The 18,683-nt window shown below is 55.0% G+C and overlaps 2 protein-coding genes across 2 annotated transcripts; both read left to right on the forward strand.

Moving 5' to 3' along the window:
- The first annotated feature begins 611 nt into the window (after positions 1 to 611).
- GPD1 (glycerol-3-phosphate dehydrogenase 1) lies at positions 612 to 11,574 on the forward strand. Its single transcript, XM_039514896.1, has 8 exons — positions 612 to 735; positions 1,448 to 1,625; positions 3,170 to 3,310; positions 3,908 to 4,046; positions 7,222 to 7,334; positions 7,724 to 7,957; positions 8,409 to 8,515; positions 9,672 to 11,574. Exons 1-8 carry the CDS (start codon positions 695 to 697, stop codon positions 9,766 to 9,768), a joined length of 1,050 nt encoding a protein of 349 aa, XP_039370830.1. The 5' UTR covers positions 612 to 694; the 3' UTR covers positions 9,769 to 11,574.
- Positions 11,575 to 14,569: 2,995 nt separating this feature from the next.
- On the forward strand, positions 14,570 to 15,008 carry LOC120391343 (cytochrome c oxidase assembly protein COX14). The gene is given in 1 exon segment (XM_039514899.1): positions 14,570 to 15,008. A coding segment is annotated over 1 exon segment (180 nt). The 5' UTR covers positions 14,570 to 14,576; the 3' UTR covers positions 14,757 to 15,008.
- Positions 15,009 to 18,683: the final 3,675 nt, after the last annotated feature.

Raw genomic sequence — 18,683 nt, forward strand, 5'->3', positions numbered from 1 at the left:
GCCTCTGCCTCAAATAGCTCACCCGTAACCTTGCACTGCTTTTCAGCCTTATTTATTAGCTTGCCTTGGGGTAACTGTCAGTCTCTGGGCTTTAAAATGAAATGTTCTAAAGCACAACAGCCTTTGTTGTCCCTCTGCATCCCCAGCGCATTTGCTGGCTCCAGGATCAGCCTTGTGCTCTGAATGGCAAAACCCTGCTGCCTCCCCAGTTTGTCCCTTCAGTGTAAATGCTGTGCTGCTCTCTGACATGTTCGAGGCTTTGGCTCTGAGGCGCTGATGATTTGTGCCACTAAAGTGATGCAGCAGAGATGGAGCCAGCCTTTGCTGTGACTGGCTTGTGCTCCGCCGGGGCCCCCATCAGTAATGATCCCCCCTGCTCGTCTCCCATAGCCCTCAAAGCGCTTTGCAGAGGTGAGAAATGGGCAGAGCTGGGGAAGGGAGAGGTGTGTTGGGGGGGGAGGGAATGACCCTCCTCTGCCTTCCGCTGTGTCTCCACTGCCCCCTCCTCGCCCCCCGCCCCGAAGAAGCTGGCCAGGCGGGAGGCGTGACTCGCGGCCTCTGTGGGCGTGGTTCCCGGGCTAGGGGCGGGGCCCTGGGCGTGGTTCCCGGGCTAGGGGCGGGGCCCACCCTGCATGGGACGGGGGGGGGCGCGTTATATGCCCCCCGTCCTGGGGGCGCGGCGCAGTCGCCGACCATGGGCGGCTGGAAAGTCTGTATCGTGGGCTCCGGGAACTGGTGAGCGTCCCCCGGGGGCCGCGTCCCCTGCCGCCCGCCTGCCCCGGGGCAGCGCCCCGGCTCCTGCCGCCCATGGAGCCAAGTCCCGGAGCCTGGCTTGGTGCGGCCGTGGGCGAAGCGGAGATTCCCGTGCGGGGCGGGGGGTCCCGGTGCCGCCCCCTGGCCGGGGTCGGGGGCTTTGCGCCCCGCTGCAGCTGCCTCGGAGCCCGAGCTCTGCCCCGCCGGAGCCTGCCTGTCCCCTCTGCTCAGCCCTGCGCAGCTCCGTCCGCTGCGTGTCCCTGCCCTGCCCTGCTGCTCCTGGGCTCGGGGTTATCCCGCACACAGCCCGCGGCCCCGCCCCAGGCCGTGCCCCCCAAGTGTCCTTAGCCCTGGTAAGCCCTGGCTCCTTTGGCCTCCTCCTTTGACACCCCCTCCCCCCCGCAGTTGATCTGTGGGTGCCCTGTGACCATGCTGGCGGCTCTGGGACCAGTGCCCAGTGGGACTGCCAGCCCTCCCCACTACCAGGTTTCCTTCCAGGCATGGAAAAGACTCAGGGCAGTGACTGGCATCCAGTCCCCTTTCTGTGACCACGGCCAAATCAGGGGGCCTTGCTCTGCGGGGGCCATGTGGGAGATTCTGCTGCTTAGGACCCATTGCCCCGTCCAGTGCCTGATTGGGCTCCCCCTCTGTGACCCCCCACCCCCCATGCATCTGCCTCCTCTGCTCTCTGCAGGGGCTCAGCCATCGCCAAGATCGTGGGCAGCAATGCGGCCAAGCTGGAGCAGTTTGAGACCACAGTGAACATGTGGGTATTTGAGGAGGAGGTGGGTGGGAAGAAGCTCACGGAAATCATCAACATGCAACATGAGAACGTCAAATACCTGCCAGGGCACAAGCTGCCACCCAATGTGGTGAGTCCAATGTTTTTGAGAGGTTGGGGCAAGGTTGAGCAAAAGCCATTTCACCAGTGGGCAGGCTCTGTAGTCACATCAGGGATAGGCTGGGGAGATGCACAGACGGTTCCTGGTGTTTCACTAGCACCTTTTGCTCCAAAGCACATGGAGGCAGTGGTATTGCAGCCACCCCTGGCCTGGAGGGCAGCAACTGAGCATTGCACAACACTGCATTTGAGCAAAGTCCTGCTGAGCAGCTAGTCTCAGGTTCCAAAGCTGCCTGGATCTCCCACTCAGCTCCCTGGGAAGCACAAGCTAATCCTGTTGGAATGAAGTGATTCCATGTCTGATGCTTAGACTGCTAAGCCATCCCGTTCCACTGCCCAAAGCACATGCCAACCTGTACCCCAGGAACATCTTCATGGGCCACTGAAATGCAGTCAGTGCTGGGGTGGGACCCAGCAGCTTTTCACCAGCACCTAGCAATGTCTCATGACCTCACAGGCTAGGAAGAGGCATTGAAACTGCTGAGAGGATTTTTTTTGGGGGTGGGGGGGCGGGGAGAACTTGGGGGCAAATGCTTCCCTCTCCCGCCACGCCACTACAGAGCCCTGAAATGCAGCTCTGGATAGAGGAGCGGGCTTGTTTCTCTCCCAGCAGAGTGAAGATCAAGGGGGGCAAGGCCTGTTTGCAAAGGCTTGTCTCCTTGGTGACGGAGGTAATAAATATCTGGCCCAGAGTTGTCTAACTGAGCTGGGTCCCTGAGGCCAGGACACAGAGGGAATGGCTTGTGCAGCCGCTGCGGGGATGGCTTCTGTGCTCAGTTATTCATGCAGTGAGCTTGCCCTGTGGGCCCTGCACTATGGCCCCTGGCTGCTCTTACCCCATGGAGCCCCCCCCCTCCCCTCCCTGCTGTTTGGCTGACCCCCTGCTTCTCACCCACGGTGCTCGCTCTACCCCAGCCTTGACTGAGGCAAAGGGCACCCTAGTCGCTCCTCACACCATACTGGATGGGAATGGCGCTGCATGTCTGGTTGTGCTTCAGGGTGTCAGGCCTGCAAAGAGCCCCCTTCTCTCCAAGGGTCTGTGGTGTTTTAGGGGCAGCGACCTCCATTACAGAACCATGTGCCAGCAGGGAAGTGGGGTTAAACCCAACTAAGACCCCTCAGATAGGTGTGTGATCTCCCCATCCATCAGCCTCATCTCCTGTCCCCACCCCAACCTCCCTGGCCTCTTGAGTGGCCTCTCTCTTCCTGTCCGGGACATGGGGCTGAGCCTTCCTCCAGGCGGTGCTCTGCCATCTTCAAGGGCCAGCTGCCTCACTGGACCCTGCCCCAAAGGCCCTGCTTGAACTCCGGGGTTGAGGGGAGAAACTCACGTGGCTCCTGACTTCAGGTGGGCCATGTACTTGCAGAACATGCCTCCACGGGGAGCCTCTGGCAGCCCCCATTTCCCATCACAGTACCTAGTAATGTCCAGGGTTTTACAGGCCCCTCTTGGCACTAGGTAGCGGCTTGGTGACAATGGCACAGCTCCTTGGTGATGAGCCTGTTCCCCTGCAGGTGGCGGTGCCAGACCTGCTGAAGGCCTCAGCGGGGGCAGACATCCTCATCTTTGTGGTGCCCCACCAGTTCATCGGCAAACTCTGTGAGCAGCTCAAAGACCATGTGAAGAAGGAGACCATCGGGGTATCGCTCATCAAGGTGTGAGCGGGGGGCGCAGCATCTAGATGCTGAGCCTGGCTCCCTGGGGGGCTCTGCACACTGGCTGGCAGGGCATGAGCTGGGTGGTAGCAGGAGGGGGCCAGGTCTCAATTAATTAATTATTAATTAGTTAATTAAACAAGTCTCTAGGTGGACAAGGAGCTGGGGGGGGAAGAGGCTAAGGGATTTTTCACCTGGAAACTGGTTTTCATGGGTATAACAGGCATGTTCAGGCCACGGTGCAGAGGGGAGAGCAACAAGCAGAGTAACTCAGAAGGAATAGGAGCAGGGTACTTGATGGGGTGTGTGTGTGTGTGTGAATACTGCTATGGCATTGGGGGCGGGCGTGTGGGATGAAGGGAGGCTATGGGGGCGGGCCTTGGGATTGGTGGAGGGATAATAGAGCTGGGGCGTGGGGGTTAGGGCACTATGAGCACTAAGCGAGATCATCAGGTGGGTGACCGAGGCATGACGGTGGGCCACGGGCCAGACTTTAATGCAGAGGGGACACAGAGTGCAATGCAACTGGGGGAGCTTGGGAGTGACCGGGCATCTGACTCGCTGGGGGAATAACCACTGCTCCCGGTTGCATCGCAGGGGGTGGATGAGGGCCCAGAGGGGCTGAAGCTGATCTCGCACGTTATCCGTGAATGGCTGGGCATCGAGATGAGCGTCCTGATGGGGGCCAACATTGCCAACGAAGTGGCAGAGGAGAAGTTCTGCGAAACGACCATTGGTAATGAGCCACACACACCCCGTTGCCCCGTCAGCCTGGAGCTGGGGAGGGGGCAGGGTTACAAGGGGTTAAAATACCCCACCCTACACAAGGGCCCTGCCAGTCTTCCTCCCCAGGGCAGGGGTCCTGCCTGCTGCCTACCCCAGGCACAGGGCTTGGGGTGGGAGTAGAGAGGGCACCTCAGCAGGTGTGAGATGCTTAGTTGGGTGGCATTAGAAAAATGACGCTTCCTCCCACACCCATCCCTGCACCGTCGGGGTGGGTCTTTGAGCATCAGCCAGCTTCACCAGCATGACTATGTGTGGGCCTGTTGGCTACAAAGATCCCGGCTCCGCTGGTGTGTGAGGAGCTGGCTGGGGGTCATGTCATCCCTGGGCATTGGTGACAGAACCCTCATGGCAGGTCCAGTGTCAGGCCCTATATTCCTGGTGCTGGAGACAGACATCTGCTGGGTTCCAGCTCTCTGGATTTTCTGACTTTGCACCATGGGCAAGGGGGACAAGCCTCGACTTCAAGGGGGCTGGAGCCCTAGAGGGAAAACTGAGCAGAGGCCTTGTGGCATCATGTTAAGGGACCTTTTGGTGACACTATCCCAGTCTTATATTATCAGTAGGGCAGCTGGAAAGCTCAGCTGATGTCAGGCCGTCTGTATGGCCTGTTTGTTAAACACAGAAAGCAGCCAAGATCAACAGAATGGCTGGCTGGCTCGGGCACCTCATCTGTTCATGAGATTCAAAGGTGGCTTTGGCTTTAAAAGCAGACGAGACACTGCAAAGGGTGGGGGGGGGCGGAGGAGGGGGCTAGAACGTTGTACACCCATCATGCTCTTAGTCCTAATCACGGTGGTGCCTAGCAGCCAAAGCCCCGTTGTACTGGGTGCTACACAACCACACAGACGGTATCAATCCAAGAGCTGGCAGGACTGAGGGCCTTTTTCATGGCATGGGTGCATGGCAGTTATAGCCTGATGGATACACCAGAGAGGCTTGGAATTGGTCAGGTCTCCTGGGACTATTTTGGGGTTATTACTTTATCAATGTAGCCGCGCAGCCTGAACGTGGCACTTTCCAGCCATGCATAGCAGCCATGTCCTTGTCCACTCAGGCAAAATGCAGGCAGCAGAGGAGCAGTTGCAGCATGAAAACCAAGAGGCTGAGCTGGGATGGGTCTTGTACCATGTTACCTTCATGGGTTTTGATTAATTTAGGGCAAAATTTTCAAACCTGGATGCTTGGAGTCAGGGTCTTTGAGCCCTGCACTGGCCTGGCTTTCAGGGGGCCAAGCCCTGTTGAAGGCAATCGGCGCTGCTGACTATGGACCCAGGTCCTGCCCATGCCTAAATGTTGATGTAGGAGCCTGGCCCCATGTCTGAAAATCACAGCCTCTCCTGGTCCATTATTAAAGTGGGCACTGTCCCGCTGGGACACTCCTCCAGTCCTGGATCTTTGCCTGCTACTAGCTATGTTTTACAGTAACAGCTCTTCCCTCTGGCTTATTTGCTGTGTTCAGAGTCTCCACCCCTGCTGAATGTGGTGTTTTAATTAGTAAGAAATATGCCTCACTCATACAGACCAGCGCTGGTGAGCCCCGTTTATAACAGCTCCCTCTACCCACCCTGTGGCTCGCCCTGCATTTGTCTACTGCCCAGCACCAGGGACCCCCTCCGAGCCGGAGAGGCAGTGTGGGGGTTATGGTCATACAAATACCAAGCATCCGGTCAGGGCACGATTGTTTCCTGCAGCATCTGTCACAGCGTATTAAGAGCAGCTTGGGGCCAACTGCCGTTATGGCTGTAGAGATCAAAGCCTCCATTGCACGTTCCTGGGGAGCTGTGGGGGGATTAGAGCGGAGAAGCAGCGACCCAGTGCAGGTGCTTGGCCCCTTGGGGGTCTGTCATGTGTGTTCATGTTTGTTGCCCCCGCAAGGAGATGAGTGACTCACACATAAAGGTGGCATTAATTCAACTCACCAGCAGGCAGGGAAAGCCAAGCCTGCATTGTCCCTAATTAGGTTTCATCGTGTTAAAGTCACGCCAGACGTGCTCTGGGTAAAGGCGCCTTAGTAAGTCAAAATAGTGCTTCTGCCGCCAGTTGAATTAGCAGCAGGGCTCTGCAATTGCTTCATGTTCCAGTAACACTCGTCAGGCCACTATGAGGGTAAGAGTTGAAGCCTGGAGCAGAGGGACAAGGGGCATAGGTTGGGGTGGGGCAGGCAGCATTGAGGGTTTTGTAATGTCAAACAGCCAGGCTGTGGTTCCCTTTATCACTGCAACAGCTGAAGGCTTCACGCCTCTTGCTGCTGTTAGCTCTTGATAGACCATCTGTCTCCCATGATATCCCAAGGGTACCAAGGCTAACGACTGATCCAGGCTGTGTTTGTCCAGCATCTGTGCAGGAGTGCTGCAGCAGGCTTATTGCTCCTTGCCTGATGATGCTTTCCTAGGTCAACACGCTGAGGCCTTTCCTGTCTGCGTATGTTCCGGGGCGCTGGATGAAATTCAGAGGGACCTCGCTGGGGTTGGCGCGCTCTGCCTGTTGGCCTGGCAAAGCTTGGATTTCATTTATATTTGGAGGGTAGGGCTCAGGCACTGTCCTTCTGCACCATCCACTCAGCAAGTCTCAGAGCACTTCACAAGCATTAAGCCCCCCCACACACTCCCGTTGCACCCCACAGAGGTCACTGTTGTTCCCACTGTGTGTCAGTTTCCCCATCTGCACCATCTGGCTGTATCTATGATGTGTCAAACTGGGTTGCTGGGAACGGAAACCAGGAGTCCTGGCTGTTAGGCCCTGCATTTAGCTGATCAGGGTGAGATGTCATGTGTAGCAGCTGGAGTTGTGTTCCTGTATTAATGCTGTGTCCCAGAGGAGAGAATCCTCCTCCGGAAAAGGCACCTCTGCTTCCTTTTGCCAGTAGAACCCTGGAGTCCTTTTGTGGGGCCTAGGCACAGGGGCTGGACCGTCCGTGTGCCATCTCTGCTGCCCTAGTGTCGATAAAACCAGATCCCTCCCAACTGCTCTGCAAGGCCCCAGCTCTAACACCTGGCAAGAAGGGCGGAACTGCCAGGAGTGTGGAGGCATGAGTTCATCTCCCCTATTGGTCAGGTTGGAGGTGGGCACAATCCTTCTCCAGGGTCTCTGCCAGTAACGCTGCCCCCCCAACACACACCCTTTAGGCTGCAAGAACCTGGAGCATGGGCAGATCCTGAAGGAGCTGATGCAGACGCGCAACTTCCGGATCACCGTGGTACCGGAGGCTGACACTGTGGAGATCTGCGGGGCCCTCAAGGTGCACGAAAGGGCAGGGCATCGGGTTAGCAACGGGCCTGGCCTGCCATCTCTGCAGGGCATTCAGGGAGGCTAAATGGAGAGGCCCAGGTTGGACTTTGGCTGGGTCACCACTCACACAAAGCATCATGGGAGCAATGGGGAGGCCTCAGTGTTACACCAGTCCAGCAGCTTGCCCATGCTGAGGCAAGTGGACACAGTGGGAAGGATGCCACCTAGGTCTCCCATCCAGGTGCTGGCCTGATCCAGCCCTGCTTAGTTGACAGGCTCTGAGCAGGAGGAGCAGGTATGGGCCCTCAGGGAGGTGCCTTGATGCTCCAGGAACATGCAGACACTGACAGAGAGTGATCCCTGCTGGTAACAGGCCCCTGTGGGCTGTTGTCCCCCCAGAACGTCGTAGCTGTAGGGGCTGGTTTCTGTGATGGCCTGAGCTTTGGGGACAACACCAAGGCAGCTGTGATTCGCCTCGGGCTGATGGAGATGATCACCTTTGCCAAGCTCTTCTGCAAAGGCCCTGTCACCTCGTCCACCTTCCTGGAGAGCTGTGGGATCGCCGATCTTATCACCACCTGCTATGGTGGCAGGAACCGCAGGGTGGCCGAGGCCTTTGCCAGGACTGGGAAGGTGCGTGCCAGGGTGGGGAATGTTGGTGGCATCATGGACCTGAGCCTGCTGGTTTTTCGTGGGGGAGGAGGAATGGCGCTGGGCAGTAAATGGGCTGTAGCAAGAGGGGCCCTGTCCTGGTGGGTCAGAACCTGGTGGCCTAACTTCCTTAGTGACTCAGATCAGCACTCACTATCCCTGCTGCATTGGCTCAGCCAGTGCTGGATGCTGCAGAGGAAGGTGCAACCCCTCCACACCCATAACTGGACAGAGCTCTGCCCTGACACAGTCCTGGTGCACAGCTGTGAGCCCATAGGTCAGATCCAGGCAGCTGCTGCTCTCTGCAGCCCATTTGGTCCTCCCCCGTAATAAAGCCTTCTGACCTGGGGAAGAAAGGACAGGCTGGGGGTCGGGGGCTGAAGGTGAATGGGCCCAGCTCACCTTGCGGTTGGGTTGTATTTGGCTTGTTTAGTCCATTGAGCAATTGGAGAAGGAGATGCTGAATGGACAGAAGCTGCAGGGTCCCCAGACGGCCGCGGAGCTGAACCACATCCTCAAACAGAAGAACCTGGTGGAGAAGTGAGTGCTGTTGCCCCTCCCCTCGGCTTTGTCCATGGTCTCCCTTGGAGCCCCCACCTATGAGTGGGTTGGGCTCTCTGACACAGCCCAAGCCTTAGCTCTGCACCCACATGTGTAGTAGAAGTGGACCTGCCCCAGAGCCTGGATCGTCTGCCCCAGAGATCACGGTCCTTGGTGGAGACAGAGGGTCAAGCTGCTAACTCCAGTGAAATCCCAGCCAACCACTCGCTGGGAAGCTGGATGGTGACAGCAACTCATTCCTCGTCAGCTGATCTGGAGCTTTGTCCCTGCGTCAGTGTCTCTTTTGTTGTCAGGCACTATGGGCAGTGTCTGCCATTGTCACCAGCTCCTGCCTTCTAGTCTGGTTCCTCATTGATGAGTTTTCTGGGTAGGTGCCTGGTGCATGTGAGGACTGGCCTGCCTTGGGGCTGCACATCTGCTCTGCATGCTGGATTGCAAAACTGTAACCTCCTTGTCTGATGTGGGGACAGGAGCTCCAGTCTCCTCCAACCACCCCAGCCATGGTGGTTAATAAGAGCAGGTGATGCTGCTTTTCTCATGTCAGGCCAGGTAGAACTAAACCCAGAAGATACCATCTTGGTGCAGCAGTGAGTTGCTAAGATTCTGACTCCTGCATGTATAAAGCCAGTGTATGTACCCATGCAGATTTTGTAAGCTAAGCAGGGCCATGTTGGCTCAAAACTTGGAGGGGAGACCTGTGGGAAAACCCATGTGTTATATTTCTGATTCAGTAGGAGACATTTTCCCCCCGGATTGGTGTTTAGCCCAATGCCTAGCAGCGGAGTGGTGGGTGCTGTGCTGCAGGAGGTGTCACCAGTTGAATGAAGCACCAAATGTCTGTGGTTGTTAAGCTCTTGTGTCACTGAGTGTTAGTGCACTAATGTCAGGCTGGGGGCTGTGCTCTATCAATGGCAGGTGTGTTCGGCCTCTGTGTACCCTCTCTAGTCTTGGCTGGATACACCAGCCTTCATTTCCTGCCCCAAACTGCTGTGTGCTGCTAAGCAAAAGATGTCGGGTGCAGGGATCCCTATTTGTCCTGCAGCTAATGCTCCAGAGGTTGAAACTCTGTATGTATAGAGATGGATTTGCGATCATCAGTGCTGCGTAGCATGTCACTTTGTCCATCTGCCCATAGGTTTCCCCTCTTCACTGCTGTGTATCAGATCTGCTACGAGGACAAACCCGTTGCTGAATTCATCAAGTGCCTCCAGAACCATCCTGCCCACATGTAACTGGGCCCCATCCACTGAACCGCTGAGACAAGGAGAGCCACTGGTGCAGCATGAGCCTTCATGTACAGAGACACTGGATCCTCCATGAGCCATGGCAGACCATGGGTAAGGGGCGGGGGGGGGGGGGGGTCCTCTTCCATGGCCCTGGGGCTGGCTAGGCCTCTGCCTGTCGATGCTTTCTTGATTCTATATGGAAGCACCAAATTAAACTCCCTCCTTTTCTGGGGGCGTCTAAAATTTGCTGGTCCCCAGGATATCCTCCTTGGGGAGGACACGGCATCAGTGATGCACCTGGTCCTGTTCATGTGCGGCTCTTCTGGGTTTCCTTTGTGAGTTGTCTGTAGATGAAGCATGTGGAGGTTGCTTTGGCTGTGAGGACAGTCTACTTTTGCGTGCTGCATCCCTGACAGGGGACTGCCTGGCAGGGCAAATGTGCTTTGTTGTCTGCTGCAGTGGTAGTTTGTTACTATTTTTTTTTAGCTTACCTTCCCCGTGGCGAGGGACTGAGAACATGTGTGGACACCTGCCAGATTTTATCTGTCCACAGCCAAACTTTTCATGATTTTAAAAGGGGTCAACAATCCCCCTTTTTTATAATCAGCCCCAGGGCGTAGGGAGCACCCGCACATGAAACCCTGCTCCGCAAAGTCTCTTCCAGTGCCTTGTTCCAGCCCAGACTTGACCGCCACAGTGCCAGGACCCCATCAAACTGGTGAGAGTAATGTCTTATTTTTGTGCCAGGGTAACTCCACAAGTGTCAAAAGGCAGCTTCCCAGGGCTGTGTCCACTGCAGACTAAAGGAAGTTCTTTGGCCTTTTATTCTGCAGCTCAAAGCAAACCCCATTGGATACACAAATTCCTGAATCCTCCCCTGTCCCGAGACTGTTGGGTCACTCTGCCTCGCAACTCCCTGTTGTGCCCCAGTGGCTTTTCCTCCCTTCTGGGTTTTGTGTAGCTCCTGTTTGGCTAGTGCAACCCAGGGACTCATGTCCCTGAGTCAGAACTGCAGCAGGCTCCCCTACCTGGGCGGGTTGCTGGCTGTGAATCTTGTTAGCATTGCACCTTCCTGAGCAATTGGGCCCAGCTGCTTTTAATCAAGAAATGGGCTGGACCTGGGCCGCCGCCTGGCCCCCAGAGCAGCTGGGTTCTGTGCCTCAGGCCGGTCTCTGCTTTTACTTGTGTGCCTTGGAGGCTGCACCCTTCCCTGTGTTCCTTTCACTCGTGCCTGTGGGCTCTTGGCAGGCCCACCTGGGGAGGCTGAAACTGGCCACTATAATGGGGGCCATCAGGTGTCAACTGAGGTGCATTTCCCTGCAGTAACCCCTGACCTGGAGGGTGTGGGAGGGGGAGGGGAGCCATTTACCAGCACAAAGGGGACTTGGGGTCCCTGTTGACTTTCAGTGGGCATCAGGCACCTAACTGCCCTATGTGCCTTTGAAAATGGCCCCTCAGTAGCAAACCTGTTACAAGCCTGTCTGAACCCTGTCACAAAGCCGGATAATTCCTTGCTACATCTTCACAAGGTTGTGGCCTCCCAATGCCCCAGGCTGGGCTCATGGATGTGAGTGGGCAAAATGCTCCCCACCCCACCCCCAACCAAGCGCTGGACTTGCCTGGTGTCTCCGAGTGGCTGAACATGAAAGTACTTCGATTGTGATTGTTTAATTAAAGTAATATATGGACGGGGGAAAAAAAACCTCAGCCCCCAGTTTCTGCAGCTTCATTCTGTTTTTGCTGGTGCTGGCTAGACCTAGGGCCGGCGTGAGGCCAGACTAGTGCATCCCCCACAGTCCCATCTGGCCTTAAATGCTCTGTGCTGTACCCCAGAGGGAAGGCAGGGCTGGCTGCGGGGGTCTGGTTTCTAACTGGTGCCCTGGCCAACTGCTGTGATTCCACTTCAGCCGCTGCATGGGATGGACCCAAAGGAGCTGGGGCAATTGAGATCTTGCTGCCTGGAAGGGATTGGGCAGAGTACTGGGATCCTGTTTCTGATTCTCTCCATAAGTGGGACCCATGGGTGGGGAGGGAGACTAGGGCTGGGACCCTGCCGTAAGAAGCGTGTGCAGCTGTAACCCCAGAGCCTGTTCTCCCAGGCTGCCCTGACATGCTCTCTTGCTGGCGTGTTCCTTGTGGCTTTGTTCTCCATACCATTCTCCCCCAGGACCACTGGTTCCTCTTAGCAAAACTTGTCCAAGTACCTCCAGCTGGGTTGCCTCCCTGTAAAACACACCTTGACCTAAGTGACCTTTCCAGTCCCCCTCCCACCAAGCTTCAGCCAGAGGAACTTAATCTGCTGATACTAGTCACTGTTGTGCTTTTATTAGATGCTTATTCTCTCCAGATACCCTCTGACCTTTAGATTGAACTGACTGTATAGAAGGCTGCCAGCTTCAGTCACCTCATGTGCCCCCTCCCCTATCCTGCTGGGGCTACAGAGAAGAGACAGAACCTTACTCCCACACTCTGACACCAGTCCTGGTGCTGGGGCTGGCTGTCTGCTCCTATTGCCTTGGAGATCTGAGAGATCCAAGAAGCCCAGATCTTTTTGCATGAGGTGCATCTGTCAGAGGCCCCCTGCATTAATATGCAGGGGGCCTCTCCCACCCAGGCACAGCTGAGTCCCAGCTTCTCCCCCAGAGCAACCTCTGAATTACTCCAGCCTAGGCCCATTGCAAAGGGGAGGATGGTCTCTGAAATGCTTCTCACCCCACCCCATAAGCTGCACTCCAGTTCCCCTGCACAATGACTTCTTACACACTGACCTTGAATGCCCCAGATCCCAGTGGTTCAGCTACTCCAGTGCCTGATGTCAGGCTGGCAGGGTGTGTGTAAGGATGTGGCTGCAGCAGCATCTTTCACAGGTAGGTGCTTCCTGTGTTCCCCAGGTCACCTTGTCACATCTAGTGGTGGAGGGTTTCTTTTTAGTAGTGAGGGCTGAACTTGATGTGCAAGCACTGAGCAGCTTTACCAGTTCCTGGGATGTGGCTAGCTTGGTCCTACCAGCAGACTTCACTGCAGGTGTGACAGAGCCCAGATCCTCTGGGGCAAGGATGGGCAGAGCTTGTCTCTGAGAGCCTCACTGCTCTGGAGGAAAAGCTCCCCCACCCTGCCCAGCCACTGGCTATAAAAAGTCTCCCCTTTGCCATTTGGAGTTATGTTCTGCAGACACAGCACACATCAAAGGGCACTCTGGATGTCAGTGCAACTCCAAGAGCTGCATCTGTTCTGATCCCAGGTGCAGGGGGAGACCTTTACTCGCCAGCAGGACCCAGAAATGAAGCAAGCAAGGAAGCAGCCTAAGCACTTCCACTCTTAGTTTGTCTGTGGCTGCGAGGGACTTTCAGGTTGGAGCAAACTTTTGTGAAGCCAGCACTAGCATGCTAGCAGCAGTGAACATATTTCCTTGCCGCTGACCCTTTGGAGGCGCTCAGTCAGCTTCCCGGGCAGCATGGCAACGGTGGGTGCCACACGTGCTGTCACTGTTATTGTGATAGGGACACCGGTTTGGTGGTAAGCAGGCTGCAGCCTCCTCAACTTCTCCAGCATCAGACCTGCTGCTGTGCAAACTTATCTTGGGGGACTGTAAGTCCCTTGTCCTCTCACATCTAATGAGAGCGCTGTGAGGGGCTCACAGGAGCCGCAGCAAGGAGTGGCAGGTGAGATTGGGAGGGTTGCAGAGCCGGGGAAAAGCATGGGACACGACTGGGGGGGAGAGACAGGCACAGGAGGGGGCGGGGAGCAGCGTCCTGGTGGGAGGTGAGTGGGAAGGAGCAAGTGGAGAGTGGTTGGAGAACAGGGCTGGGTGGATACAGGCCCAGACGCACGAGGGGGAGCTGGGGGGGGGGGCGGAGCTGAAAGCCCAACCGGAGCCCCTGCAGCAGAGACAATCTCACGTGCCCCTGCCAGGCTCCGCGAGGGGGGGGGCGGGGAGCCCCCCCAGGGCACCACAGGCTGCACGTTCCCGGGCCTGCCCCTGCCCCTGCCCCCAGGAACGCGGCAGCTCCCGCTGCGAGGCAGCAGCGGAGCCTAGTGCTGGGGGGGGGAAGCGGAGCCCCCCCGAGAGGGGCTGGAGCCGCCGCTCGGCCCCGCAGGAGCGGATTCACCCCCCGCGCGCCGCTAGTGCCGGGCTCCGGCTGGATCAAACGGCCCGAGCGCGGCTATAAATAGCGGGGGGGGGGGGCACTTGGGCTGGAGGTGCTGCCGATGCCCCCCCGCGTGACGTAGTTTCCTAGGGGCGGGGTTACAGTTTGGTTCACCGGCTCTCACGGGGCAGGTCACGTGCCAGGCGCCCTGGGGCGGGCTCGGCTCATTACCAGCGCAGAGACACGCACGGGCGGGGGCACCCCCGCCCCCAACCGCCATTGGCTGGCGCATCGCCGCTCGTGCCGCCCCGTCTGCTCCGCCCCCCGCCCAGCCTGAGGGGGGGCAGACACGCATAGAGACTACAGCCCCCAGCATGCAGCGCTCCGGCATTTGACTTCCGCCGCCAGGCACGGGACCGGAAGGGCGCCTCCTCTTGGGAAAGGTCACGGGGGCTGAGGGCGGGGTGAGCGCGAGGAGTCCGACCCGGAACAGCAACCGACCCCGCACGTCTCTGAGGCGCCGCCGGCAGCAGGTGACGGGCGCGCGGGGGGTGGCCCCGCCCTGCCGCTCGTGGCGGGGGAAGCCGCGGTCAGTGTCCGCCCCTGGACGGGCCCTCGGGCAGCCCCGGGCTCACTACGCGCCGGGGGGGGATGGGCCCGGGCGTAGCGTGCGGGGCCCCGCGGGGCTGTGACCGGGCCCCGCCTTGTGTGTTGCAGGGGCCGAGGATGGTCTCCGCCAAGCAGCTCGCGGACGCCGGGTACAAGGCCTTCTCCGGCTCCATGATGCTGCTGACGGTCTACGGGGGCTACCTGTGCAGCGCCAGAGTCTACCGGTACTTCCAGCGCTAGAGGGCCCTGCGGCAGCTCGAGCAGAGCCCGCCCGGCGCGGGGATCGCCGAGGACTGACTCCCGCTCCCCGGCCGAGCGCGCCGAGAGACCGGCCCCGAGCTGCGAGTCCGCCTGCTGCGGAGATCAGGTAGCAAGTGCGACCCGTCTACATCCCAGAGGCGGGCCAGCGAGGAGCATTCGGGGTCTTCCTCCCGCACACTCAGGGGTCTTGTTTCTCTGCCCTAGCGAGACGTTGCAAAGTAACTCGGTGTAAGCGTCTGTCATCATCATGTGATAATTAAATATTCTACTTATTTCTCCTCTTGTCAGTATGTGACTAGAACCACCTGAGTGAAGAAGTCAGTCGTTTAAATCAACATCAGTACACAGTTTTACTCAAAACCCTTCACGGGGGGGATGTCTGCCTTGATCCGTTCTTCTAAAATTCTCCTCTCCCAGGCCAGCAAACTGAATAGCTGCAGGTTGAGGGAGACTGAGGGCTCGTCTACACTTAAAACACTGTACCTGCCCCCCCCCCCCAATGCTTCAATGGAGACTTTACCTACACTGATTGGAGGGGTTCTCCAGGCAGCGAAGCTAAGCCACCTACCCGAGAGACATAGGGCTATGTCTACACTACTGCGGTAAATGGACCTACGCTACACAAGCTATGTGAATAACGTAGCAGGAGTTGACATAGAATCAGAAAACTGGAAGGGACCTCAAGAGGTCATCTAGTCCAGTCCCCTGCATTCAAGGCAGGACTAAGTATTATCTAGACCAGGGGTCTCCGCCCTGGCGCCTGCCAGGGTGTCTAAGTTCACCTATGTACTGGTCAGTGGACAAGCAGCCGCCAAAATGCCGCCAACAAGCTGCGTCATCCAGAGGTGTCACTGCCGAAATACTGCTGAAAATTGGCGACGCCTCTGGATGCTGCTGCCTGTTGGCAGCATTTCGGAGGTGATGCCTATTGGCGGTGCCGCTTGGCGGAATTTCAGTGGATGCTCATCCGCCATCACGGTCCTCCATGGCTCGTCGTCTGGCACGCGCCAGACAAAAAAGGTTGGGGACCACTGATCTAGACCATCCCTGCCAGCTGTTTGTCCAACCTGCTCTTAAAAATCCCCAATGATGGAGATTGCACAACCTCCCTAGGCCCTTTATTCCAGTGCTTAACCACTCTGACAGGAAGTTTTTCCTAATGTCCAACCTAACCCAACCTTGCTGCAATTTAAGCCCATTGCTTCTTGGCCTATCCTCAGAGGTTAACAACAACAATTTTTCTCCCTCCTCCTTGTAACAACCTTTTATGTACTTAAACTGTTATGTCCCCTCTGTCTTCTCTTCTCCGGACTAAACCCAATTTTTTTTAATCTTCCCTCATAGATCATGTTTTCTAGCCCTTTAATCATTTTTGTTGCTCTTCTCTGGACTGTCTCCAATTTGTCCACAGCTTTCCTGAAATGTGGTGCCCAGAACTAGACACAATACTCCAGTTAAGGCCTAATCAGCACAGAAGATTTACTGCTTGTGTCTTGCTTACAACATTCCTGCTAATACATCCCAGGATGATGAGTGCTTTTTTTTTTTTGGCAACAGCATTACACTGTTGACTCATATTTAGCTTGTGGTCCATTATGACCCCCCAGATCCATTTCCACAGTACTCCTTCCTAGGCAATCATTTCCCCTTTTGTATGTGTGCAACAGATTGTTCCTTCCTAAGTGGAGTACTTTGCATTTGTCCTTATTGAATTTCATCCTATTCAGACCATTTCTCCAGTTTGTCCAGATCATTTTGATCCTATCCTCCAAAGCACTTGCAACCTCTCCCAGCTTGGTATTGTCTGCAAACTTTATAAGTGTACTCTCTACACCAGTATCTAAATCATTGATGAAGATATTGAACAGAACCGGACCCAGAATCGATCCCTGGGGGAACCCCACTCGTTATGCCCTTCCAGCATGACTATGAACCACTGATAACTACTCTCTGGGAATGATTTTCCAACCAGTTATGCACCTATCTTATTGTAACTCCATCTAGGTTGTATTTCCCTAGTTTGTTTATGAGGTGGTCATGCAAGACAGTATCAAAAGCCTTACTAAAGTCAAGATACACCACGTCTACTGCTTCCCCCCATCCACAAGGCTTGTTACCCTGTCAAAGAAAGCTATTGGATTGGTTTGACACTATTTGTTCTTGACAAATCCATGCTGACTGCTATTTATCATCTTATAGGTGTTTGCAAATTGCTTAATTATTTGCTCCATTATCTTTCTGGGTACAGAAATTAAGCTGACTTCTCTGTATTTCCCTGGGTTGTACTTATTTCCCTTTTTATAGATGGGCACTATATTTGCCCTTTTCCAGTCTTCTGGAATGTCTCCTGTCTTCCATGACTTTTCAAAGACTTTCTAATGGCTCAGATATCTCCTCAGTCAGCTCCTTGAGTATTCTAGGATGCATTTCATCAGGCCCTGGTGATTTGAAGACATCTAACTTGTTCTTTCCCTGTTTTAGACTCTGATCCTACCTCATTTTCACTAGCATTCACTATGTTAGCCATCCAATCGCCACTAACCTTCTTGGTGAAAACTGAAACACAGAAATAATTAAGCCTTCCACCATTTCTACATTTTTTGTTTTTGTCTTTCCCTCCTTGTTGAGTAAGGGGTCTACTCTGTCCCTAGTCTTCCTCTTGCTTATGTATTTGTAGAATGTTTTCCTGTTTCCTTTTAAGTCCCTAGCTAGTTTGATCTCATTTTCTGCCTTGGCTTTTCTGCCTTAGCTGTCCCTACATACTCATATTTGTTTATATTCATGCTTTGTAATTCTACAAAAAGTGGAAACTTGGTCAGACACTTTTTTTGAGTTTTAGATCATTGAAGAACTCCTGGTTAAGCCAGGATGATCTCTTGCCCTACTTCCTCTCTTTCCTATGCAGTGGGATAGTTTGCTCTTGTGCCCTTAGTGTCTCTTTGAAAAACTGCCAACTGTCTTCAATTGTTTTTCCCCCTTAAACTTGCTTCTCATGGGATTTTACCAACTCCCCGAGTTTGTTAAAGTCTCCCTTCTTGAAATCCATTGTCTTTAGTGTGCTGTTCTCCTTCCTACCATTCCTTAGAATCATGATCATGTTCACCCAATTTGTCTTCCACTTTCAAATTCTCAACCAGTTCCTTGCTATTTGTCAAATCAAATATAGTACAGCCTTCCCCTCCAGTAGCTTTCTCCACCTTCTGAAATAGAATGGATTGGAGACAATTTAAGAACTTGTTGGAAAATCTGTGCCCTGCTGTGTTATTTTCCCAACAGATGTCTGGGTAGGTCAACTTACCATGGAGTCTATACAGCGAGGGGTCTACAGGAGAAAGTCTCCTGTTGACTTACCTTACTCTTCTCATCTGGTATAATATACAGGGGTCGACTGGAGAGGACTCTGCTGTAGATTTGGTGGGTCTTCACTAGACCCATTAAATCAACTGCCGGTGGATCAATGTCAGAGTGTGGATCCCAGCTGTAATGTAGATGTAGCCTAGTAGAATTCTCTCATCAACCTAACTTCTGGTGTAGACAGTTTAACTGCATTGGCTCAGGGGTGTGATAGTTATACTGACCTAATTTCCTAGTGTAGACTCAAACTGAGGAAGTGGAGAGCAAATTTCTGGGACAGCTTTGGACTGCTCCCAAGCAGATTAGATTTTGTAACCAATGGTTTGATATCCACAGTAAAGTCTTCCAGTCAAACTGTCCAGAAATGCATGAATTTGACAGTTGTGGGTCCTCCTCCCTATTGCCAGACACTCACTTCAAGCTTAATTTGTAGAGTTTCATTTCAATAAGGAAGGATAGCTCAGTGGTTTGAGCATTGGTCTGCTAAACCCAGGGTTGTGAGCTCAATCCTTGAGGGCCACTTAGGGATCTGGGGCAAAAAAATCAGTACTGGGGGCTGGACTCAATGACCTTTCAGGGTCCCTTCCACTTCTGAGATAGGTATATCTC

The sequence above is a fragment of the Mauremys reevesii genome, linkage group 25, assembly GCF_016161935.1.
Source record: "Mauremys reevesii isolate NIE-2019 linkage group 25, ASM1616193v1, whole genome shotgun sequence".
Taxonomy (NCBI): Eukaryota; Metazoa; Chordata; order Testudines; family Geoemydidae; genus Mauremys; species Mauremys reevesii.